At 35.3% G+C, this 22,434-nt stretch overlaps 1 protein-coding gene and 1 long non-coding RNA gene across 2 annotated transcripts; one reads left to right on the top strand and one right to left on the bottom strand.

The window, feature by feature from the left end:
* Nucleotides 1-8,018: 8,018 nt before the first annotated feature.
* On the bottom strand, nt 8,019-21,823 carry LOC107838521 (uncharacterized). The gene is made up of 3 exons (XR_001664607.1): nt 21,745-21,823; nt 12,687-12,738; nt 8,019-8,211 (listed from the first exon to the last, which is right to left on the bottom strand). It is a non-coding gene; the product is annotated as an uncharacterized LOC107838521 (long non-coding RNA).
* LOC103151097 (regulator of G-protein signaling 5-like) lies at nt 11,505-19,393 on the top strand. The gene is made up of 5 exons (XM_007570948.1): nt 11,505-11,660; nt 12,102-12,215; nt 13,404-13,465; nt 16,569-16,735; nt 16,907-19,393. The coding sequence occupies exons 1-5, from the start codon at nt 11,617-11,619 to the stop codon at nt 17,069-17,071; spliced, it is 552 nt and encodes a 183-aa protein (XP_007571010.1). The 5' UTR covers nt 11,505-11,616; the 3' UTR covers nt 17,072-19,393.
* Nucleotides 21,824-22,434: the final 611 nt, after the last annotated feature.

The following is a 22,434-nucleotide window of genomic DNA, read 5'->3' on the forward strand; positions in this document are numbered from 1 at the left end:
TATCCTATTTGGTAACAGAGTTGATGGTAACAGAATTGACAATTTAAAACATTTTTATTAAAAACTCCACTTGTGAGTAGAAATTCTGAAAAAAACATGACACCACTGAGATACTGGTTTAAAAACCATTAAATAAACTTGTCTCTGATCAAAAAGCTGTGGTATTTTTCTCATGATACTTTGGTAACAAGATTGACGTTGAAAACAATAACACCTGGTGATTGTGATTTTTAAACTAAAATATTTCCCAGAGAATGGCACATAGACCTCTTTGTGTTTGAGGTCTTATCAGTAAAAGTAAGTGACTTAATTTTAATGTTGTTATTAAATTGACCATTTAGGCAGTTTAAAAAAAAGATAGAAAAAACAAATTCACCAAAGAAAAATAATAAAGCATAGGTTTTTGCATCATTTTTCAGGTTAATAAAAAAGACAGTACCCAACTCGGACAACAAGAAGTCTTGGTTTTTCAGCTATATCAAATAATTTTAAATGTATTTACTTAAATGGTTTTACTTGTTAAATATTATGATCCACTAAAATGAGTAATAAATTACTAAAACATTTAAAAATTGAAATATTTTAATATACCAGACCAAAAATAATCACTCTGGACATCAAATGTATCTGCAGTTATAGAATCACTCATATGCCAAATGTTTTTAACCAGTATTTGTAAACACATACTGCATATCCATTATAATGGAAGCCATGAACATCTTCAACTGGCTTTGCTTGAACCCCTTGTACTTGAGATTAAAATAGGTGTCGCTCATGCAGAGCACAGAGAGTCCCATACTTCTCATTGGGGATACAGCGCGACTCCCATCGTGGTCATAAAGACATTAGCAAACTGGGAGCAGATGACCCTGTGTGCACATTCCTCACTGTCTCCCCCAGGGGCAGACATGTGCACTGCATACGTACCTCAGTGTGGCCCGAACCTCCTAGGACCTTTAGGCTGCGCCCTCAACCTATCCCTCACATCTATTAAAGACACTGGCACGACACTTGACCTAAATACACTACACAGCTTCACTTTAATCATAGAGGAATACAGTGGAATTATTTAGAAAAAAACAAAAAACAAAAACAAAAGGTACTTCTTTCCAATATGAGGGTTTATTTTACAAAGATTGAATTGAATTGACAAACTCACACAAAACCTTGAACATAATATTTTTTCCTTCATATTTTATTAAGAAATGTTGAGGGAACATTTCATACAATTATTTGATTGTTACAGCTAGAAAAAGAAATCAAGACTTCAAATTAAGGCACATGAGACTAAAAGGTGAAGAAAAGGATAAGGAGAGATTCCATGGTAACCATATTAGATGAGTGGGTGAGAAGAGAGAGACAAGAGTGAAGGGATGCGACAGAAACAGTTATTATCCTGCAAGCGTGGGAAATCTCCTGGTGTGGGTCCCTGGTGAAAAGACAAAACTGTCCTTTCTGATGACTTTCAGTTCCTCAGGGTTCACATCCTCTTGTCCCCTCAGGACTACGCTCAGCTCTGGAGGCAAAGCAAGCTGTTGGACATTCAGTTACTGCTTCCCTTATTTGTATAATATTTAAACTTAAATGTGGTAATGTCATTGCTAAGTTTTTTATAAAGAACATCTAAGGCAACACATAGTTATTTAATGAGTATTTTGACCATTCATAATTTCCATCCATCCATTTTCTGTAGACCCTTATCCCTACTGGGGTCGGAAGGATTCTGGTGCCTTTCTCCAGCTAATGTTCCGGGCGAGAGGCAGGGTCACCTGGACAGGTTGCCAGTCTGTCACAGGGCAACACAGAGACAGACAGGACACACAACTATACATACACACACACACACACACACACATAAGGACAATTTAGAGAAACCAATTAACCTGACAGTCATGTTTTTGGACTGTGGGAGGAAACCGGAGTACCTGGAGAGAACCCACACTTGCACAGGGAGAACATGCAAACTCCATGCAGAAAGACCCCAGCCCAGGAATCAAACCCAGAACCCCAGAACCTTCTTGCTGCAAGGCAACAGCTCTACCAACTGCTCCACTGTGCAGGCCATTCATAATTTTTAGGTACATTTTCTAACTAAAAGTCAGATAAGCTTGAATGTTATTCATTCTTTTTTGAATGATGATTGACTTAGATAGATGTGTTTGGAAAATCCAAATGTATGTACAAAGTGGATAAAGTAATTATCAATTAAAAACTAAAACAAATGTGTTTTCATTTATTTCTCCTATTTGTCACAAGTTGTAACCATCTAATATTTATAAAGCACAGATATTATACAAGCATTTTACACTATCAGTGTTTAGAAATGGCAAAAACATCAACTGCATTTTTGTACACACAAAAAAAAGTCAAAGCTATCAAAAAAAAAAAGATTTGGAAAAATGAAATGCAGTAAAATGTAGTTGTGAAATACACTAAGGGAAAAAAAAGCCCTTTTCCTTCACAGATTCTTGATTAAAAATCAGTCCACATGCAGGAATCTACCATATCTCCATGATGTAATCCAGCTTACTTTGGATGGAGCTGCAGTGTTTCTCCATCCGAGATTGTTTTTTGTACTTTTCCCCTACATTCCACCTTTACGCTTTTCTGAACTTCCTAATGTTCTGGAAATGTTTACAAAATTTTTAAAGATATTTTTACACAATTTGTGTACAATGTTAGCGGTCGTGTATACATTATGAACAGTCTTGAGTAACAAATCTAATCACAAGCTGTTTATCATTGCTAATGTTTACATACATTCTGTCCCTGAAACTTCAGTAACAAAGATGACATATTTGCGCAATAATAAACAAGCCTTTCTTACATGTCTTATGATTATGAGAGATTTTAGACAGAATAAAGAGCTCTTTCAATCTCATTATTTCATATTTGTGCTGGATTCCTTCAAGATCAGAAAAAACAATTAGTACATCAAGACACAAACCGGGTCAGACTGGAAATAAACGCAGCAATTTGTAAAGTGAGCTTAAACAGCCATCATCCAGGAAAAGTTCAGGCAAGGTCAAAACATTTACTGTTTAATTTGTCCGCAGTTCTATTTAGTTCATAAAAATGCATGATTATATAACATAATCTGGCCAGTGGTCTGGAAAAGACTGACAGCTTGTAACACACTTTACATCAGAAAATGAGGACAGCAGTGGAATTCTACCAGGGAAATGAGGACAATGTAATATCATTTCTTCTGCAGCGTTCTGGATTTGAACCTGCGTGTGCTTCGATACGATATGCTTATTGAACATGTTTAAATGTATGCACATGCTCTTTCAGTTTACAGCGTTTAAGTCTCAGCACATAATACAATATATGCCTTGAAGTTAAATAAAAGCGGGTGAAACTTGAAAGGACAATACAATTAGACAGTGTCTGTCTTTTATTATCTAAAGGAGCAGTTTTATGTATGTTCCAGGCTTATAGTTGCATTTAACAGCACAAACAAGTGACTATGTTACCTTGAGTTATTATAAAAATGTTGTATATATCCAATGTGACTTAAAAGAAATTTGACTATGTAATTTGTGTAAATCTTTCACTTTAAAAACTCCTGCTCTTTCTGAAATGTCTACTTGTCATCTCCACAAATCACTCCTCTATTAACCCTTTAACAACAATTTTCCCAGCGGTATACTCAGAAATAGGTCTTATAATGAGCTCAGCAGAAACAATCAGGTCAACCAGGTGTTTGCTAATTGCTGTTGGCTATTCTGAAGGAGCTGAGTGGTAGATGACCTTGAAAAGAGTCAATTTTGCATAATATTGCCCCTTTAAGAAGAAATTTAGCTTCACTGTCCTCCACAGTGGCAGTATTTCTGTTTCTGTAGAGAACTCGTGAGGTCAAACCACAGCTTGAACTTTACAGAACAAACTGTAGTTCTTAACTTATTTTTAGCTATTTTGTTGGCCAATATTAGATAGTGCTGTACTGACAGCAGTGTTTATCCAGGATGTCAGACAAACGGCCCTGCATCTGACCTGAGAAGTGCTTCGAAGTTGTGCAAGACTCTGGGCTGTAACATAAGTACCAGTTATGATTCTGTAAAATAAAATGTTTCAACATTGACTTTTTTATTTTTATTGTGCCAATTTCTTTGGTTCTTTGACTCTACTCCTCGCACCAGGCTATCCAATAAAGCTGGTCCCAGTGTCAGAGTACCAAAGAAATCTACTTTCAATTAAAATTAAACTCTAATTGCTGCTTTTTCTACATGTGAATCTCACCAGATTGAATTGTGGTAATCCTTATAATAACATATAAATTAGCTTTAAAATCTAACAGACTAACACATACCTGTAAAGTCTGATATAGAGAAATTAGCGTTTTTTTTTTTTTGTTTTTTTGTTTTTTTTGTTTGTTTTTCCATTTCTTTTTGGAGCAAATAGATTTTTTTTCTTTTGTTTTGGGTTCACTAACATATAAAGACTTGCACTAGTTCTATTTCAGTTCATTGTGAGATTCTCTGTTCTGTTTTGCCACATGTGTTGTAATCTCCCAGTCCATTTCAAACAACAGCAGCATAGTCTTAAAGCTTTAGATAAACTGAACTGCTGTTTTTTTGTTGTTGTTTTTTTTAAGACCTCTGACATAATGATAATCAGTTAATCAATACAACTGATTAGCAGCATCTGCTAATCACTACATTTGATTAGTAACATCTGCTTGTGCAGTGGTCTCCAGATTCCAGTGAAAGCAGCAGAGGGCGTTAAGGTTTGGATTCTCACTTTTGCTTTGCTTACTTTTTAGACCTTGAAAAAAAGATAATTTTCTCATTTTATAAAAAGAAAAATACATATTTTATCACTATATTTTTACTTAAGTTTTAGAGTGTGTAGTTCAAGGATGTTACCAATTCTTTTCTTTTAAAATGTTCATTTTCAAAACAGAAATTTCCATAACTGCAAATATACCGGGCCATCTGGCTGTGTCCAGAACTGACAGATTGTTGCTCACAAACTCTAATTCCATTATTCCTGTGTGAGCCATATTCATTCTCATTACTTGTTGGATGAGGCAGTTTCTAAAAACAAGGCAGATAAGGGAAAAAATGCTACTCTGTAGATTTTCCATTGATAGTCTGATTATCATTTGGAAATTAAACATTACATTTATTTCTTTGAAATTCAAATTTATGTAATAATCGGAATCAAGTCGACAAGAAAGAAAAAATATAATTATGTAATAAGTAAACCATAAGTACTTGTAAGGTGTCAAATGCACACAAACGCATTGCTATAATTTGTCTCATTCTTGGGAAGTTATCATTTAGACCATTTTTTCTAGTTTGTTCATTGTACTTTTAGAACCTCATTAACAAGACATTGAAAAATAACAGAGCTAAAACCTCAATTAAAGTAAAAAAAATTGTTGTAAAATGTGATGTGAGCAAGCTTACTGAAGTGTCCATTGTACAAGACATATAACTGGAAAGTATGTCTCTGTAAGAGAAAAAAAACAATTCTCAGTGTTTTACTAAAACCTTGTTTGAGCTTCCATCTTAAAGCCCATTAGTGGCAAATGCAATAACACACACGCCTACAGTAAGTAACAGTGAGTGCTGAAGCCACCATCAGTCGCAATCTTGTCCCCCCACCCCGTCCTGAAGTGCTCCTCAGTGCATTAACCTTGCCAAAATGTCAACATGACAAACATGAAGTACGTGAGCTCTATAGGAAACAGGCTTTCCCACCACACAAATGTTTCTTTTACCATGGTCTAACTTTGTAATGTTTGGTTTGGATTTTATGTTCTCAGTTTTAAAGTTATTTGGTCTGATTTAATGGCTATATTCTCAAACACCAAATAAACCACAGTACTAAATTAAATGACGTCATTAGCTATGTTTTTTTTTTTTTTTTTTTTTCTTTGTTTGCTAGTTTAACTGATGGGACAGATAAGGAAGCTTCTTGACTGTGAAAGCACACAGGAAAAGATAGATGCTGAATCTTTTCAATGTTTGTTCAATCTTCATGATTTCACAATGTTTTGTTCAGATGAATATTTGTAATTTTACATGTAGAAATGCACCAGTATTTTTTTTTACCAAAATAGCTCTGGGTTTAGCTTTGAGGAAGTGTGTTATAGAAGCAGCTTAGCAAAAGTTCCATTGCTAACATTCAGTGCTGACCTTCCAATGGAAAATCCATTTTCTCTCATAAAGAAGAATGCAATTTATTTCTCTAAAGCTGGAATGCTAACGGATGCATGCGTATTTATCCTCAGACTTGTTTAGAGCACTAGTCAGTCACAGACAAATCCTTTATGATGCAAGAGAAAACAGTCTTTGTAGCCTTACTCGGCCCCATGTTAGTGCCAGGTTCACCGGAAAAGCCCCAGCAAATAAACAACTTCACAAAAAATAATTAATGAAGCTGTGGGAAAAGCGATTTAATTTCCTCTCACTGACTATGTGCATAGGTCTCTGAGAAGTGAGGTTCAGTATGAGAACAGAGAGGAAAAGTTGCTCTTAATATAAATTTGATCTGGCAAGTCATAACAGGGCAAATCAGAGCATGAAGATAACATTAAGTTAAATTGAATGTACTGAATGTGTCACAACTTCAATGTTTTTATTGATGACCTTTGACTCTCACCACCCTCCGTCCTTTCTTTCTTCCCCAACACATAGGATGGATATATCATTTGTTTGTTTGTTTGTTTGTTCTTACCCAGCAGTGCTCCAATAGCTCAGAACCCACAGAATTATTTTAACTAGTTATCAGAATCAGTAGCAACTTCTGTACAAATAAATAAATACAATATGCAATAAAGCAACCAAAAAATATTAGATACAGACTATAGACACAGAAACAAAACAAACAGACAAAAAAACAACACATTATTAAGCAGCATACCATGAAAAGTCTGTTGCATAGCTTTGTTTCTGGATGCTGGTGATACAGTACACTGTTATAGGTCTCAAAGGAATCCCATTTCCTGTTACTAATTAAACAGCTGTTTCTGTATTTTGTTGAGCTGTGTCTTCCAGTAAGGAATAATGATCAATTGGAGGAAGCTCTTGACCTTTGAATTCGTTCATAGCCGCAGGTTGCTTGTAAGCAGAGTAAGCAGAGAACTTCCTAAAAAAATGTCCACTCATTGGCCATTTATGTCCAATTGTGTGTTTTTTCTTCAAGCTTTGTATGATTCAGCTAAAATGGGCTAAACTGTTACATTATCTGTACTTTGCCATAATTGGACCTGCTGCTACTTCTTTGGTATGGTTGAGTGCCTTTAGTTAATTTAGTTGTATATATTGTTATTATTATTATTGGGTGTTTGCTTATTTATACTGTATATATTTGACCTCTTGCACGGGAGCTGCAATGGAAATTTCGTTGAATTCTGTTCAATGACAATAAATGCTATATATCTATCTATCTATCTAATATTAATTAACGTGTCAACTGCTTCTTGCAGATTTATAAATATTTAAACCTCCAGCTAATCATTTCTACTTTACTAAATCCATATTTCTATTAAGAAAAAAAATCTTACTACCATAATCTATTTTCTAGCTTATTTTCTAATTATCTGACATTTTTGGATGCGCTGAAGCAAACCATAAATGATTCAAATGGAACATTCTTTTTTAGATGTAGCAATAAATACACTGAGTTAAATTCAAAAAGTTGTAACAAAAACCAGATGTTTGTTATTTTAAACATAAAAAAATATCTAAGTTTACTGTCTAACATCTGTGCTGAGTTTATTTGTTTTGGAAGTAGCTGAAGAGGGTTTTCATATGTTTTTTCAGTCAGAAGAAACAGGTATACTGAGTTGTGCTAAATATGAATTTAAAACCTTTTGAAACTGTATGACCTATAATGCATCCCAGCTCAATGAGTTTATATCTACTCCAGAATGCTTGTTGACACCAGCCAGCTACTGTTTCATGTGTTACACTTTTATTGAGCCATTTTGAGTCAATTACTTCTGAAAAACAGATTTTATTGAGAGTTCCCTACTTTCACATGTCTATTCTGAATGTTAATTTGGATAAATAAAGCCTCTGTCAACATCATAAACAAAGCACCCGGTTGCCAGCTGTTGCCGGTTTATTTGAACAACGGTCCAGCTCTTGCCATTGGCTTTAGCATTCATTCATTCACTCAAAGGGCTGGCCCTTCCGGGACCGTAGCTTCCAGGAAATTCTATAAAGAAAGCAAATCTCCCATCTTTGCATGTGCCGTCTGCAAAGGAAATACAAAAGCAGTCACAAAACGGAAGCACTCATCAGATTTTCCAAGTGAAATGTATTCACATGTCTGTCTTTCAGCATAGTGACGCAAATTATGATGTGCACAAACTTGTATTTATTTATTTATTTATTTGTTTATTTATTTATTTATTTGTTTATTTATTTTATTCAAGGTTACCAATATGAAAACAGTCTGAGCAAGATGCAGGGTTGCAAACTTTTTAAGTGTACAGAAGTACTTTGTACTTTTTGAGATTTTGAAATTGGAGACAAAATGTAGAAAAAAAACCCCCCAAAAAACAAAACCTTATTTATGTGTTTCAGGGATTTGCAGCCAACCTACAAAAAAATGAAAGAAAGTGTAAGAAATCACCTGTAGACTTTTTGCATGGTCCTGAGTTAAAGGACACCTAGTCACCCTGACATTTTGTTCAATTTTTGTAAGTGCTCCTGTTACGTAATTGACAAGAGTCTATTGTCTGGCTGCAGAACAGGCAGTGCTGGAGTAGGCACTTTCCCAACAAAACACTGTGCCCACAACGCTGATCCCCTTTAAGGCTCAAGGCTACAAATCATGACTAATAAGACAGGCAAGGTTAATTTGAGGAGCTTGAACTTACATCTTATTGCAGGGTCCCAAATGTTCTCTGGACAGGGTGTTGTTTATTAATCTGATAGGAGAGTTAAACTGTGTGAAATTAGAAATTTTCCGAGGGTGTTCTGGCTCATATGTTTGGATTTCCATCTCATGGGGTTTATCCCTGAAGCAAATTTTAAGGACGGTTTACTCTCAATGCTCTGTGTTGCATATAAATTAGCAACCCAAATAGAAAAATCACCTTAAGTGAGTGAGAGGTTCAGTGCATCCAATGTCAGAAATAAGCAGTGAATGATACAAAGTGGGAAACAAAGTTGTTGCATATTTATAGAAGATATATGTCCATGTAATGAGCAGCATCAAGCCCTGCTCATCTTCCTTTGTTTCCTAAAAGCTTGATTTTTTTTTGTCTGCCCTCAGTTGACTGGAGACACTTTAATTAAAAAAAAAAAATTACAAGAAAGATTAATGAGTTGCATCTTAATAAAGTTGGTGCAATAACATACTCACCTAACACACGGTGAAATTTGACATCAGATATATCAAAACCGCTTTTTAATAATTCTGTTAAAGATCAAAATGTTGATTGGCTTAGAAGCTGGGAGATAATTGCTTTCTCACTTGTATCTTTGTTATGAGCAGCACTTTCAACCAAGATAATATAGCTCAGTAATGAATACAAAGTTTAAAAAAAGAGTCGAGAGACCAGTGACTAACAACACTCAAATGTGCTTGTCTTGTTTCATTAAAAGTAACAAAACACAATTCATTTCGAAATTAAAGCCATGTAACGCAACAATCTCTGCCATTAAACCAGATTTCTTAAATTTGGGATTTTACATTTGCACATTCGTTAAACATTATGTGTAATTGTGAGAAACTTGTAATTGCTGTGCTAGTCTTGATTTTAATATGTTAAATGAAAACCATTTTCCCCAGACTAGCAGAAATGTTTTACTTATTTTATAACCAGTGTTAAAAATGGGCATTAGAAGGGAAATTGTGTCTCATTTTTCTAGTGTTGAAATTATTTATTTGTATTTTAGAAAAGAAAGTTCTAAATTTCATAGAAGAGCTTATTTTGAAGGTGTTTAAGAATCTAAATGTGGTAACTATCTCTGATTAAGTCAAGACATTCCCATCATATTGAGAAATAGAAACTACGTATGTTGATTAAATTCAATGAAAAGTTCTGCTGTCTGAAGGAAATGAACTAAGGTCTGCATTTTATTAAATAATGTCAAACATTAAATAAAAAGTGTACCATAGTTTGGCATTCAGAGCGTAAGATTCATACACACATCCAAGCACTTTATGGTAGTACGCTATATTGACAGGAACCAGGGATGCCGTAATCTGCACCACCAGGCCCTTTGACCACCAGCTCCAGGTGAGACAGGTGAAGTGTCTTCCTGAAGGACACAACGGATGAGAAAACCCACCGGTCACAGGACAAATCCTTACTCACTTGAGCCACTGCCATCCCCTTCTCACATTCAATGAGTGTGTCCAGTAACTAACAAACGAAATAACGCACAGATGTTTATGTGCTTGACAAGAGATCTTATTTACATAGTTTGATGCTCCCTTCAATACTTCTCGAGTCACTTAGGTGATGTAGAAAGGCCTGAAGACATGCATGAACACAGCCACTATCAGGGTCAGAGGACTGTCAGGTTTAGACTAGGTTTTAGACTCTTTGGAAATGTGGAAGTATTCTCAAAATATTTTTACTTCCAAACGGGGATGGAAGTAAAACGGGCAAATATCAAAATAAATACTGTTGAAAATTTGAGAGATTTAATGTCACAGAATGCAGAAAAAAATAATAATGTGCTCTGACTAATGTATCTGGTCAAGAGAGCCTCTATATAATTATATCACATACTGATCATGGATAGAACACAGCACTTTGTAGCTTGCAACCACAAATGCTCTAATTCAAAATGGTTTGCATTAAAAGCACCCAACACATCATGAGCAAGATTGATTTATTTCTTGATTAACTTCTTTAAAATGTTTGCTGCTTTAAAGCGTTCTAGCTTTGCATACTTGACATTACAAAGTGTTTTATGATTTCATTATTTTTAATAAAAAGAAAATATTTTTTGGTAAAGATAGTTTTGCATTTCTTTGTTCGTTAAATTAGATCTACCTATGTGACGGTGAGATTGAGTGAAATCATTTCAGGTATTTCTAAAATAATTATATCTACATTTTAAAGATGGAGAGGTAGTCTAATTATAAGGAAATATGGAGAGAAAGAAAAAAAAGAAGAAAAAGTCTAGTAAAATACACATATTGAGCTCAAAATGTATTCATGTATGCAGTCATGTAAAACACTTTGTGTTATAATTGATTCTGAGGAAGTATATAAAAAGTAATGTATAAATAAAGTTAGTTTAGTAGTTAAATAAATATTAAATTGTGCAACTGTTACATAGCATGAGTCTTGCACAAGAGGTAAAATTGGAATAACTAACATTAGTGCAAACTAATGTTGTTTCTTTATCCCGCAGAAGTGTCCAGGAGATTTTGGCTAATTGAAAGCTTTAGGTAAACATCCATTCACTTCTGAAAACCCACCCTTCCTCAGCCAGGATGCTTAGCTGCCCATGCTGTAGACATTCCAGTCTGATTGGCTTAGCTGCTGGCCTCCGTCCCAAAGGGCGTCTGTATAAAAACTCCCCAAGTGGTGAAATCCAGAGACAGACAGCAAACAAAGCTCAAGGAGACTTGCAGAGGGCTAACAGGAAATAACAATTCTCTTCTAAGTGCCGCAACTGAAAGCGTCTGAAAATGTGCAAAGGATTAGCTGCATTACCGCAAACCTGTCTTGAGAGGTAAGAGTGTTATTCACCTGTTTTTAACTGTGCAAAACAAGATGTAAACTGTGTTGTTACTCAGTTTGGGTGCTGAAAAGTTTCGAGGGAAGTTCAGATGTGTTTTTTTTTTCTATCTCAGATTAACATCTTGTCCCAAGTATTTTTTTCTGGTTTTATGAGGCTCTTCAAATTCATTTTATTATTTGTAACAGCATGAAAGTTAATATCTTTTTTTCTTTTTTTTTAAGTAACTTTGCAACAACCCGAGATCAACACAATCTGTTTGTCTACTATAGCTTTATCAGAATCATAAAACAAAGCCATTTGATTTTAAACAACTTTATCAGCACAATGGCATGATGGTGATTTATATCCCGAGGACTTTAACTGGATCACTGTTACTTTTTCCAAGATGTCAAACCAAAAACGTAACATCTGCTCTTGATCTGCCTAACCCAGGGCCAAAGAGATCAAGTCAAAGTTGGGAGTTTTGCTTCAGAAGCCTGAAAATGCCATCGACCTCATCATCCCATACCCGGAGAAGGTTGACAAGAAGCCGGAGAAGCTGCAGAAGTGAGTGTTCTGTTTTGTTCTACAAGACTAATGATTGGCTGTGCCTGCTAGGTGGCCTGTGTATTGCCTGTTGCCTTAACCAGATAAGTGAAGGTGAAGTGGAAGAACAGGGCCCTGAGCATTCACAAAGAGGTGCTGATCAAAAGAGATTAGACCTGCCCAGACATTGATTTGGCTCAGATGTCAAATGCTACAAAGCAGATACCTTGAAGAGATTTCTAGGAGATAAAATTGTGTGGGAGACATTCGACCTTCCTTTTTTTGTTTCTTTTGTTTTGTCTTTTCTTTGCCTCGACTCTGTTGCATTACAACCGTGTAAGTATGAAATATGTTTGTACTTATCTTAGCTAAACGACAAGAAAAACCATCAAAATTTATCTCGGATGTAGTTGCCTAATGAGCAATCATGGAACTGGAATGCTCAGATAAACACAGGCTGCTGTTGACAAATCGTTTGATTGCAATACTTACAGTTCTGTCGCTAATCTTTCCAGAAGCATTTAAGACCTGAAGCTCTGAAGAACTGTGCAGAAAACAGAGCATAGAGGGGGCAGAAATGTCACAACATGTTAAGATCAAACACAAACTTAGATATCCATTGTACCCCTTTGAACTTGTTTTAAAGATTAAAGTCAGAGTTGAAATCGTTCTTGTTACTGGTGTGACGCACACCAAATACCAGATGGAACCTGCTTTGGGGAAATGTTTCCCAGAGTTTAATCAACTGGAAAAACATGTCTGAGGTTGGAGTCTTTGTGGATCTGAAATACATGCGCTACATATGTGAATATTTATGTCATTTAATTATTATTTTTTTATAAATTCAGAATTTCCTTCTGGAGCTGAACATTTTATTTTTGCTTGTTTTTTTTTTTTTTGATAATATCACCTTGGTGTTCTGTTGAAATTACAGGGCACTAGAGTCAGGCACAACACTTAAGTGTGGAAGCTGAGACATCTTTTCAAAACCAAAATTTCAGACATGTCCTCCATTGCTTCTCTTTATTTTAAAACTCATAACTCACACTGATCTATGGTTTCTCATCAGATTTTTCTTAAAATTGTTCTCCAATTGAGGAAAAAAAAAACAAAAACAAACAAAAAAAAACTAAAACTTTTACTAAGCACCCCCACCAGAAATATCCATAAATTCAATACTTACTATTTATTTTCTTTTTCTCCATGCAGGCCTGCTCCTGAGGAGGCTGCTCAGTGGCGTGAGAGTCTGGAGCGAGTCCTGAACAACAGCTGTAGGTCCCGTTCTTTCCTTGAGGTCTAACAGTGGCTATGTTAGTTGCTGTGGATTTTATTTGTAACCACAACTGGATTTGTAGAAAGAAAGGTTGTCTCTTTAAAAACAAGTGTTTTTAAAGAAAACAAGTGTTTTTAAAGAAAACAAGTGTTTTTAAAGAGATAATACTGGTTAATAAAGACTTTAGGTTTTTTTTTGTTTGTTTTTTCCCCAAACTGTGTGACTCGCATATTCTATCTCAACAGTTTCGGTGTCTGAAATCTAAAAATTGCACATAACAGCAATTTTAAAATGACACATTGCAGCATTCGGGTTTGAGTCGTTGGGAGTGCAGCCAAGCAAAGATGCTGCAAAACGCATCATTATTTTGTTCTATTCACACCATTACACAGCATCTAGAGCCACTGATGTCTAAACAGCATATACTCCTCTCCTGATGCCCAGTCTCTGTCTTGTTTAAACAGATTCAGCACACCAAGCAAGGCTTGGTTTCCATAAACATTTTACAGCTTGTGTGCTTGTTTAAAAGCCTGAATGATAGTAGTTAGGATTGAAATTTGTAATGGAAAATATAATGATGAGGATATTTTCTTTTAGTATCTCTTCCAAGTAAGTTTGCTTAAGGTTTACAGGACTAAAAAGATCTGATTTTCAATTTGTGAGTGCAAAAATGGTCCAGCAATGAAAACGTTTAAAAACTAGATTTGTAACCAGTTCATGTACACTTTTAGATCTAACCATTTAAATAAATTTGCATGTGCAATTGATCAAGTAGCTTAACATCTTCATAAACAAGGCAAAACTTGGGTCAATGTTTCAAACAAGTGAAAGCTCAATGTGGCTCTATGAATTGTGTCCACTGATGAGCAGCTGGAAGGAAGAAAGAAACTCTTCGAAAAGTAAAAAGTTCTGTGTTATTCTAGTTGTACTATGAAAACAGGGACATAATGATGAAGGAAAGAAGAAAGCTTTAGAAACTCTTATTACTCGGCAACATATTAAAATAATCAGGCATCTGTTGTAGCAACATTCACTCCATGCAACCACCCAGAAAAACAAAGACCCGTGACTAAATCTAAGCATAGTAAAGAGCCTGCAAAAAAAGTAATCTACAAGGACATATTTATATTGGAATATCTTAAAAGATGATGTTAACATTGGAGTAGTTTAGGTGCCAATCTAAACTAGGAGAAATGTTCGCAACGCTCAGTGTGGGAAAACACATTTATATTCTCTGAGCATACCACAAGCAGACCTCCTGCTCCACTGTTTACCTCACAAAGTGCTCAGAAAGCCTAACTGGAGAGACGGATGATTACCTCTAACAGTTAATGGTATTTATCCATACATGTAAACTATCCTGCTAATAAGTCATTTGTGTTAAAACCACGTAGAGATGTCACCAAGCAGCTGATTTGTGTACACTGAAACATCTTCTCTGGGGGGCTCAGTGGGTGGCAAAAGGCCTTCCTAAGTGACTTCTTTAGCACAGTTTGAGGCTCAAGGATGTATTTGTATAGCCTTTGCATGCTTGAGTTAGTCTGTGTACGCACTTATGCTCGTGTGTTTAAAGCTGCCCATTAAGGTTACTCGTGTGTTGGTAACGTCTCTAGGGAGACATCAGACAGAGTCCACAGGGCTCATTTATATCTCAGCTGCTGCTACCCGCTGTGTCATGATCGTTTAATGACTTTCCATCAACATTAGCAAAGTAGCTCATACAGGAAAATTATATTTCTTTCACTTAATGTGGAAACCAACCAATACTAAGAATAAAATCAAAATTCTGCTGACACAAGCGTTGAGCTAAACAGTCTTTAATTTTTGATATACACAAAGTGTTTTTCATTTGTGCCTGTGAATGTGTGCTTCCTCATATGTGTGTCCTTGTACTAAAGGTCTGTCAAAAAAAAAAAAAAAAAAAAAGGAAAAGCTGGAGCTTGATTGCGACTCAGAGCTATTTTGGACCAAGCCGCCATTTAGATGGAAGATAAAAGCCTAAGGCCACAGCAGAATGCTTATCATCTGCAACACCGGCTTGTTCAGACAATGGGAGCTTTCACCAGCATTGTGTGAAATCACAATAACCCTGGCTGAGATGTGTGGATCTTATGCTTTGGGATAACCAAAGCGCATTTACTTTTAAAGTAACAAATCGTTCCTGAAAGTACATAGTTAGAATGCAACTCTATGAAGTAACAACAAAAGGTAAATCTTCCAAAATGGAAAAGAATGCAGTTCATGCGTTCAGCAATAATAAGAATTTGTGGTAACCCATGTAACCTAAACATCGAACGTTATGTCTGATTTAATGTCAGACAGTGATTAAAAAAAAAAAAAAAAAGTGTGTTAGGACAACGCAGTTATTAAGAGCAACCTTATTTTGGGCCTCATTTGTATTAAGTGAAGAAAACTGAAAGGTCTTTGGGAAACTTTTGGTCAACGTAAATATTTTTGGTAAGAACAATGAGATGAAACACTTTACAACACATTCCACTTCTGTCATTCTATGGAATACTCTCCTAAAGCTTTGAAGTCTTCAATATGTCTTTCTAGATAACATGAGAGTCTTTGTCATTTTTTTTGGTTGACAATAATTTTGGCCCTGGTGTTTTCCCTTAAATGCCCTATTTTGCCCAGTCTCTTTTTTACTGAGCATAACTGATAACCTAATGTTTGGCAAATGAGTCCATGATGCTCTGAATGTTGTTTTGTTGTCTTTTTCTCCTGGATTAGACTGGTAGGCTGGCCACTCCTAGGAAGGTTCATCAGTGGTCCAAATTTTTACAATTGTTTGCAATACACTGTCATAGAGTTCCAAAACCTTATGAGTGGCTTTTTAAAAGTGACTATTAAATGTGGTAAGTAGAGGTTAAATAGATAAACAGATGTTATATTTAAGTAATTCCTTTGTCATATAAATTCAACTAGCAACCAACCCAAAGATTTTTAGCGTTTTTCTTCCTCGTGTGATGTAATTAATGTGGCTGTAAACTGATATGCTTTGCTCAAGTGTCACGCAGATGTGTAGTTAATGCTTAAAGCAAATCTATTATTGTGTTCTCCTCATTGATTTTATTAACTCCCTCTGTCTTTGTCAGATGGCCTGGCTGCTTTCCGCAGTTTCCTTCAGTCTGAGTTCAGTGATGAAAACATCGAGTTCTGGATGGCCTGCGAGGACTTCAAGAAGACAAAGAATCCTATGAAGATGGCTGCCAAGGCCAAAAAGATCTATGAAGACTTCATCCAGTCAGAGGGACCCCGAGAGGTCAGACAATGCCCATTCCTATGTTATATTCTATAATATAATATTCCATATTAATATTATATATGAATAGAATAAGTTATTTATATTGTACGTGGCCATTAAGCAATGTTAGACTCGATTTGTGTCTGTTTTTTTCTGCTAACTGCATATTTTATAACTTTTCCTCATCAGGTGAACATTGACCACTTCACCAAGGATGTGACCCTGAGGAACCTGGTGGCTTTGTCATCTTCTACCTTTGATCTGGCTCAAAAGAGAATTTATGCCCTGATGGAGAAAGACTCCTTTGGTCGTTTCCTCCGTTCTGACCAGTACCAGGAGCTTCTGGTCAACTAAACCAAGAAAGAGGCCAGGAAGGTGGGGAGGTTTCAAACAGCAGCTGATTTTTAAAAATGAAGCCAAATTCACACATTTGATTCAAGCAAATATATATAAAGCACTTCTGCATATGACTGAGTAAAGAATTTAACTATTCTCAAAATTAGGTTTCAAAATTTGGCTCTAAATTTAAATAAAATGACAAACTGCATCTTGAAACAGCCCCATCTTTCCACGTAACACATGTTCCTGAATTTCTATCTGAACTAGAGATTTTTGGGGAAGTTGATTGAACCTGTTATTGTTAAAGTTTCCCCTGGTATATTCGTCAGATATATCTCCTCAATATTCAAAGTAACTGAAACAAAAAAAGATTAGAAAGCAGGAACATTTTCATTTTTCAATTTGCTCCTTTAATTTGAGATGAGAAAACATCTGAATACACTTTTAAAAAAAAAAACAAATGTTACATCTGTCAAAATTTATGAGATATTTCAAAAGTTGCTTTGCCACAAATCCATCAATTTTACCATAGAACTTTAAGTTCTAAGACTACATCAATATTTTGTTTGTAAACATTTATATATACAAAAAAAAAAAAAAAACGATGACGATGGCTTAATCTTATGAGGAAATAGTTGCATTTCTAAGTAAGCCTTGGGAGTGTCCGTTGGTTTAATTTCAGAGCAAATAATTAATGAAATAAGTAATTTCACAAAACAGACTTTAAGCATGCAAACTGACAAACGTTATTATTTTCATTCTTACTGACCAACAAAATTCTTCTTAACAGATGATGACCAGTTTAGATAGTCTTCATGAGAAAAATGCATTAAAAGTTTTCTAAAACTGAATGTAAGACTATATCATGCTTATGTGATTTTAACAAGAAAACTCAATAAACACTTATTTTACATACATTTTAGTGTCTGGAAGAGAAATGAGTCATTTATCTATAAAAAAAGACATGCAAAGGAAGCTGTTGCAAGTCAAGGGCAAAACATTTAAAATCCTTTGTTATCATAATGTACTTATAAGTATGAAGCTGTATCAGTGCACAAATATGAATTTTCCTGTTTCTCCACATAACTGTTTCACATTTCCATTATTAGCACACTTGGATTATTACCAAACCCACCTTTTAGTTGCAATTCCTCCTGTGGGAGCAATTCATGAGAACAGTGCTGACTAGCTGGCTCAGTGGTGCAACCCGTGGTTGCCACTAAAATGCAAGTTGCTAAGATGGGAAAACCAAGTAGGAGGGAATCTCAATTTTATAAATGGCATAAACAGAGTTGTGGGTTTATATGAAGAAAGTTCTTTTTTATTTCCCCATGTGATAAAACTAAAGTTTCACTGCAAGTACACATGCCAGGTCCCTAAGAGGTCCAGTTAATAAAAACATGGGAGAAGGAACTTAAAGGTTTGCAGCACTTGATAATACCATGCCATGTAGGCAATTATATTTGTAAATCCACTTATTGCAAGTTAACTTTAAGACTCAAATGAATATCCACAGGAGAAACATTATCAAAATTACAAATCCTGTAGTTTTTTATTTTATTTTTACAATTATCTCCATTATACAGCATTTAAACCACAAGACATCAATTTTTTTAAGCTACAAGAAATCATAAATCACCCAGGTACACTTGGTCAAGATAATCTGATATAATGCAGAGGTTGTTGTAAGAGTGCAATGTTTAAGTGTAAAGTGTTTTGCAATGAGTTGATTGTTGACAAATGTATTCATCATTAAATGTGATTATATGTACTCTTTTTTTCCTTTTAAATTTAGAAATTATATTTTAACCACCACTGAAAACAAATCTATATTCAATATATTCAGCATTTTAAGCCCTTAACATACCGATACAGCTCACTAATTTCAGATGGTATTTAAAAAAAAAAAAACATTTTCAAGTCATTAACTGAATTTTAAACTTCCTATATACTGCACTAGATGACAAGTACATCAATTATCCAATCATTTTGGAGAGAATTGACGACAGGGTCCATAGGGGCACAGATTGACCAGTCTGGTGCCAGAACCCTAGAACTACAAGCTAATAAATCATTGGAATATCATAAAATATATAATGTGAGGGCTTTAATAATGCTGAATATATGTAATTGCATGTAGCCTTGCATGTATGTTTTGTAGTGGATCACATAAAATATATATGATGCATACAATTGTTGAAGATGTATTTATTTATATTTGTAAATATCCATCTAAGTTATTCTAAATACAACAATGGAGTCAATGATTCTTTTCATGGAGAGCTGCAGAGAGCTCATAGGATCTTTCTACTGTTATAAAAACAAACTTTGACTTTCTTTTGTCACTGTTTTTCTTCACTAGACAACTATAAAGTTTTGTGGATGCAAAGATTACTTTTTTGTCATGGGGATCAAAGTGTTATAGCGGGTTTGGAAGACTTGGTGAGATGATCTTCAAACGGAAAAAGCTTTTTCTTAAATAGAAAAAAATCCTAGAGAAGAGTTTCAAGGCTATTGTTCCTCTGAAGACAGACGCCAGCATTTACTCTCACAACAAGGAGACTAAACCAAACTTGTTTCTAAATGAATGTCAGCTCAAAATAGTAAAAGAGAAAAAAAACGATGTCTTTTGCAAATCGTATGACAACTTTAGTCAGAACATAATGAAATAAATTAAAGACCTCCTTTAGTTTTGTCTAAATGGTGGACTGAACAGAACAAAAATCAAAAGCTGCACATAGCACAAGGCTGCATGTAAGAAGTACGCAACTCAAACGTCAGTAGGGTTTGAAGAGCAGAGCGGAAGCAGACGCGACTGAAGAACTGGCTGCAAACAGTGTCACAAATTCCAAGGACCCATCAGTTACTGCAAGATTTCTTGGGCGTAATGGAAAAGGTCACGTACTTTTAGTCCCCAAAGGGGTCTGTGACTTTCTGACCGAAACTTTGTTTAGCTGCATAACATACAATACTTTGACATATTTCCAGAAACCTGGTAATGTGAAGTCTTAAAGTTATGTCATGTGAAAAGGCTGAATATATATATATATATATATATATAAATCAATTGTGTTTACCAGTATACAATATAACTATTATCTTGCTAAGGCTTGCAAGGCATGTGAAACTGCCATAGCACTCGTGTTACTGTCTACAGTTCATTCATTCATAAACTTTATGTATACATTTAATTCCTATGAAAAATATTATTGAATTCACTATGCAATACAAAATGTGTTTTGTTACAAGTAAACATCATTCAAATATCACAAAATGTATGTTTATTTTAAAGTTTCCTGTCGGGGAGTGTTGCTCTTAGAAGTACCTGACTGCCAAGGAGAAGATCGACACACTTCTGTAAGGTTTCCCCGAGGTAGACATGGTGAAAACGGAGCCACAGACACCCAAAGCTCCAAATCTCCCATCCACAAGGGCATACCCCCACAAGAGAGCTCCAAACCCAACACAACCATGAACCATGAGCCCACCACATGAGCCCACTCCAAGCCCCCTCCATCCTTGACGCCCTTGGTGCCAGCCCCTCCAGCGTAGTTGGAGGGGTTGTAAAGTATAAAATATCAGGCTTAGTAGACGTATGGTCAGATTTAAAACCTTTTGGAAAAGTAAAGTTAAAACATAAATGCAACATAACATGCTAATACTGAAGAGGTGGTGATTTCTTGCGTCAAATCTTGTGACAATTTATGCCAACAATAATAATGACTAATTTGCCATTCTCAACACAATATTTGAACCACATAGTTGTATAATCTACCACCATTTATCATCTACATGTCATCTGTACATCTACGCATTCTAATCTGTAATTTATATTCATCAGTCACAACAGTACATCAGACGGGCAATCCTAATTCAATTTTTAAGCACTCAATGATTGGAACTTGGAAAAAAATGTCAGAACCTTAATTTTATTGTTGACTTTTATGAACCTAGTAAAATCCATAGTATGTTATCAATGTACCTTCTTTTAAAAACAAGTTGACTTGTCACATGAATGATGTGGCTGTATTTTGTTGTTGTTATTATTCTGTTTTCTAATGTATGTTGTTAAATAATTGACATGCTGCTTTGTCTTCTGTTTGTATTATCTCATTTTTTCAGGTCTGAATTCAAGTCCATTCAGACTTTAAGCCACTGGCTTTCCCCAAACTAGTCAGAGGATCATGTCTTCATGTTAATAAATTCACATGAAATTATGAAACTCACACAGTCTTTGTGCTCAGTCAGGTTTACAATGACACCATGTCTAATCTTCCCTTTATTTAGTGTTTGCAGGATTTATTGAAAGCAGATGGTGTGGATAGGATGAACTCAAAACCCTTACACAGTGATCAACAGTGACGTCGGCCCTCATTCACACAATTCATTTTTGTCTGTCACAGTAATTAAGGTACTTGACCTAGAAAACAAAGACAGCCAAGCCCAATTTAAATTCCACTTTCATTCTGTGAAGATCAGTGTAATATTTTACTGAAAAGTTTGTGAACAATGTCTGTTAATCACACAATCACAATCAAAGAGCACATTATGAAACTCAAGATCAGGAGTGCAATATTCTTCAGTTTCTATGGTGACAAATACTTCCTGTTTGGTGCAGAACATGACTTGTTTATCTGTTGGTTCTATGCTGACAGTCAATACTTGATAGTCACAGGTGTGAATCTTACCTAATCTGGAGTGACGTTCTATAGAGCATTGAGCAGATACATTGTTTGCCATATTCAGTCATGTCTCACCTGCTGACCAGCTGTCCTTTGTTTGTCAACCTGCCTGTTAACTCCTGCCACTTATCAGCTTCAGACTGCTTACAACTTACCCAGCTGCTTCTCTTTGTCTGATTAAGCTTCATGTGTCTTCTAAGAAAGCCCATAATACACTCAGTTTAATCCGTTTAAGTTTGTCTGAGCTTAAATGTCAAGGGATAAATACTTCCAAATCCAAAACATTGCTTGATTAATTTCCATCATCCTTATTTTAGTCAAGTTAAGTTTATTTACATAGCATATTTCAGCAACAAGGGAATTCCAAGTTCTTTACATCATAAAAATATAATACCGTAACAAATTCTGAAACAAGCAATAAATATTACATTGCTTCAAATGCCATCATCAAGCAAGTATGCATCAAATATATTAACATTAATCAAAGGCAACTCTAAGTGGGAGGGTTTTTTAATGTAAATGAAGTCAGTGTTTCAGCTGTTTTGGAGTTTTCTGAAAGTTTGTTTTTGGAGTTAATGTAAGGACATTAGAGCTGGGGTGATGTGCTCTTCTATTCTCGTTTTAGTGAGAACGTGATGGCATCATCTGCTCCAAAGCCTACAGGAAGTCCTCGCCGATCATTCGCCCTCAAGCAGA

The sequence above is a fragment of the Poecilia formosa genome, unplaced genomic scaffold (assembly GCF_000485575.1).
Source record: "Poecilia formosa unplaced genomic scaffold, Poecilia_formosa-5.1.2 Scaffold271, whole genome shotgun sequence".
NCBI lineage: Eukaryota > Metazoa > Chordata > Actinopteri > Cyprinodontiformes > Poeciliidae > Poecilia > Poecilia formosa.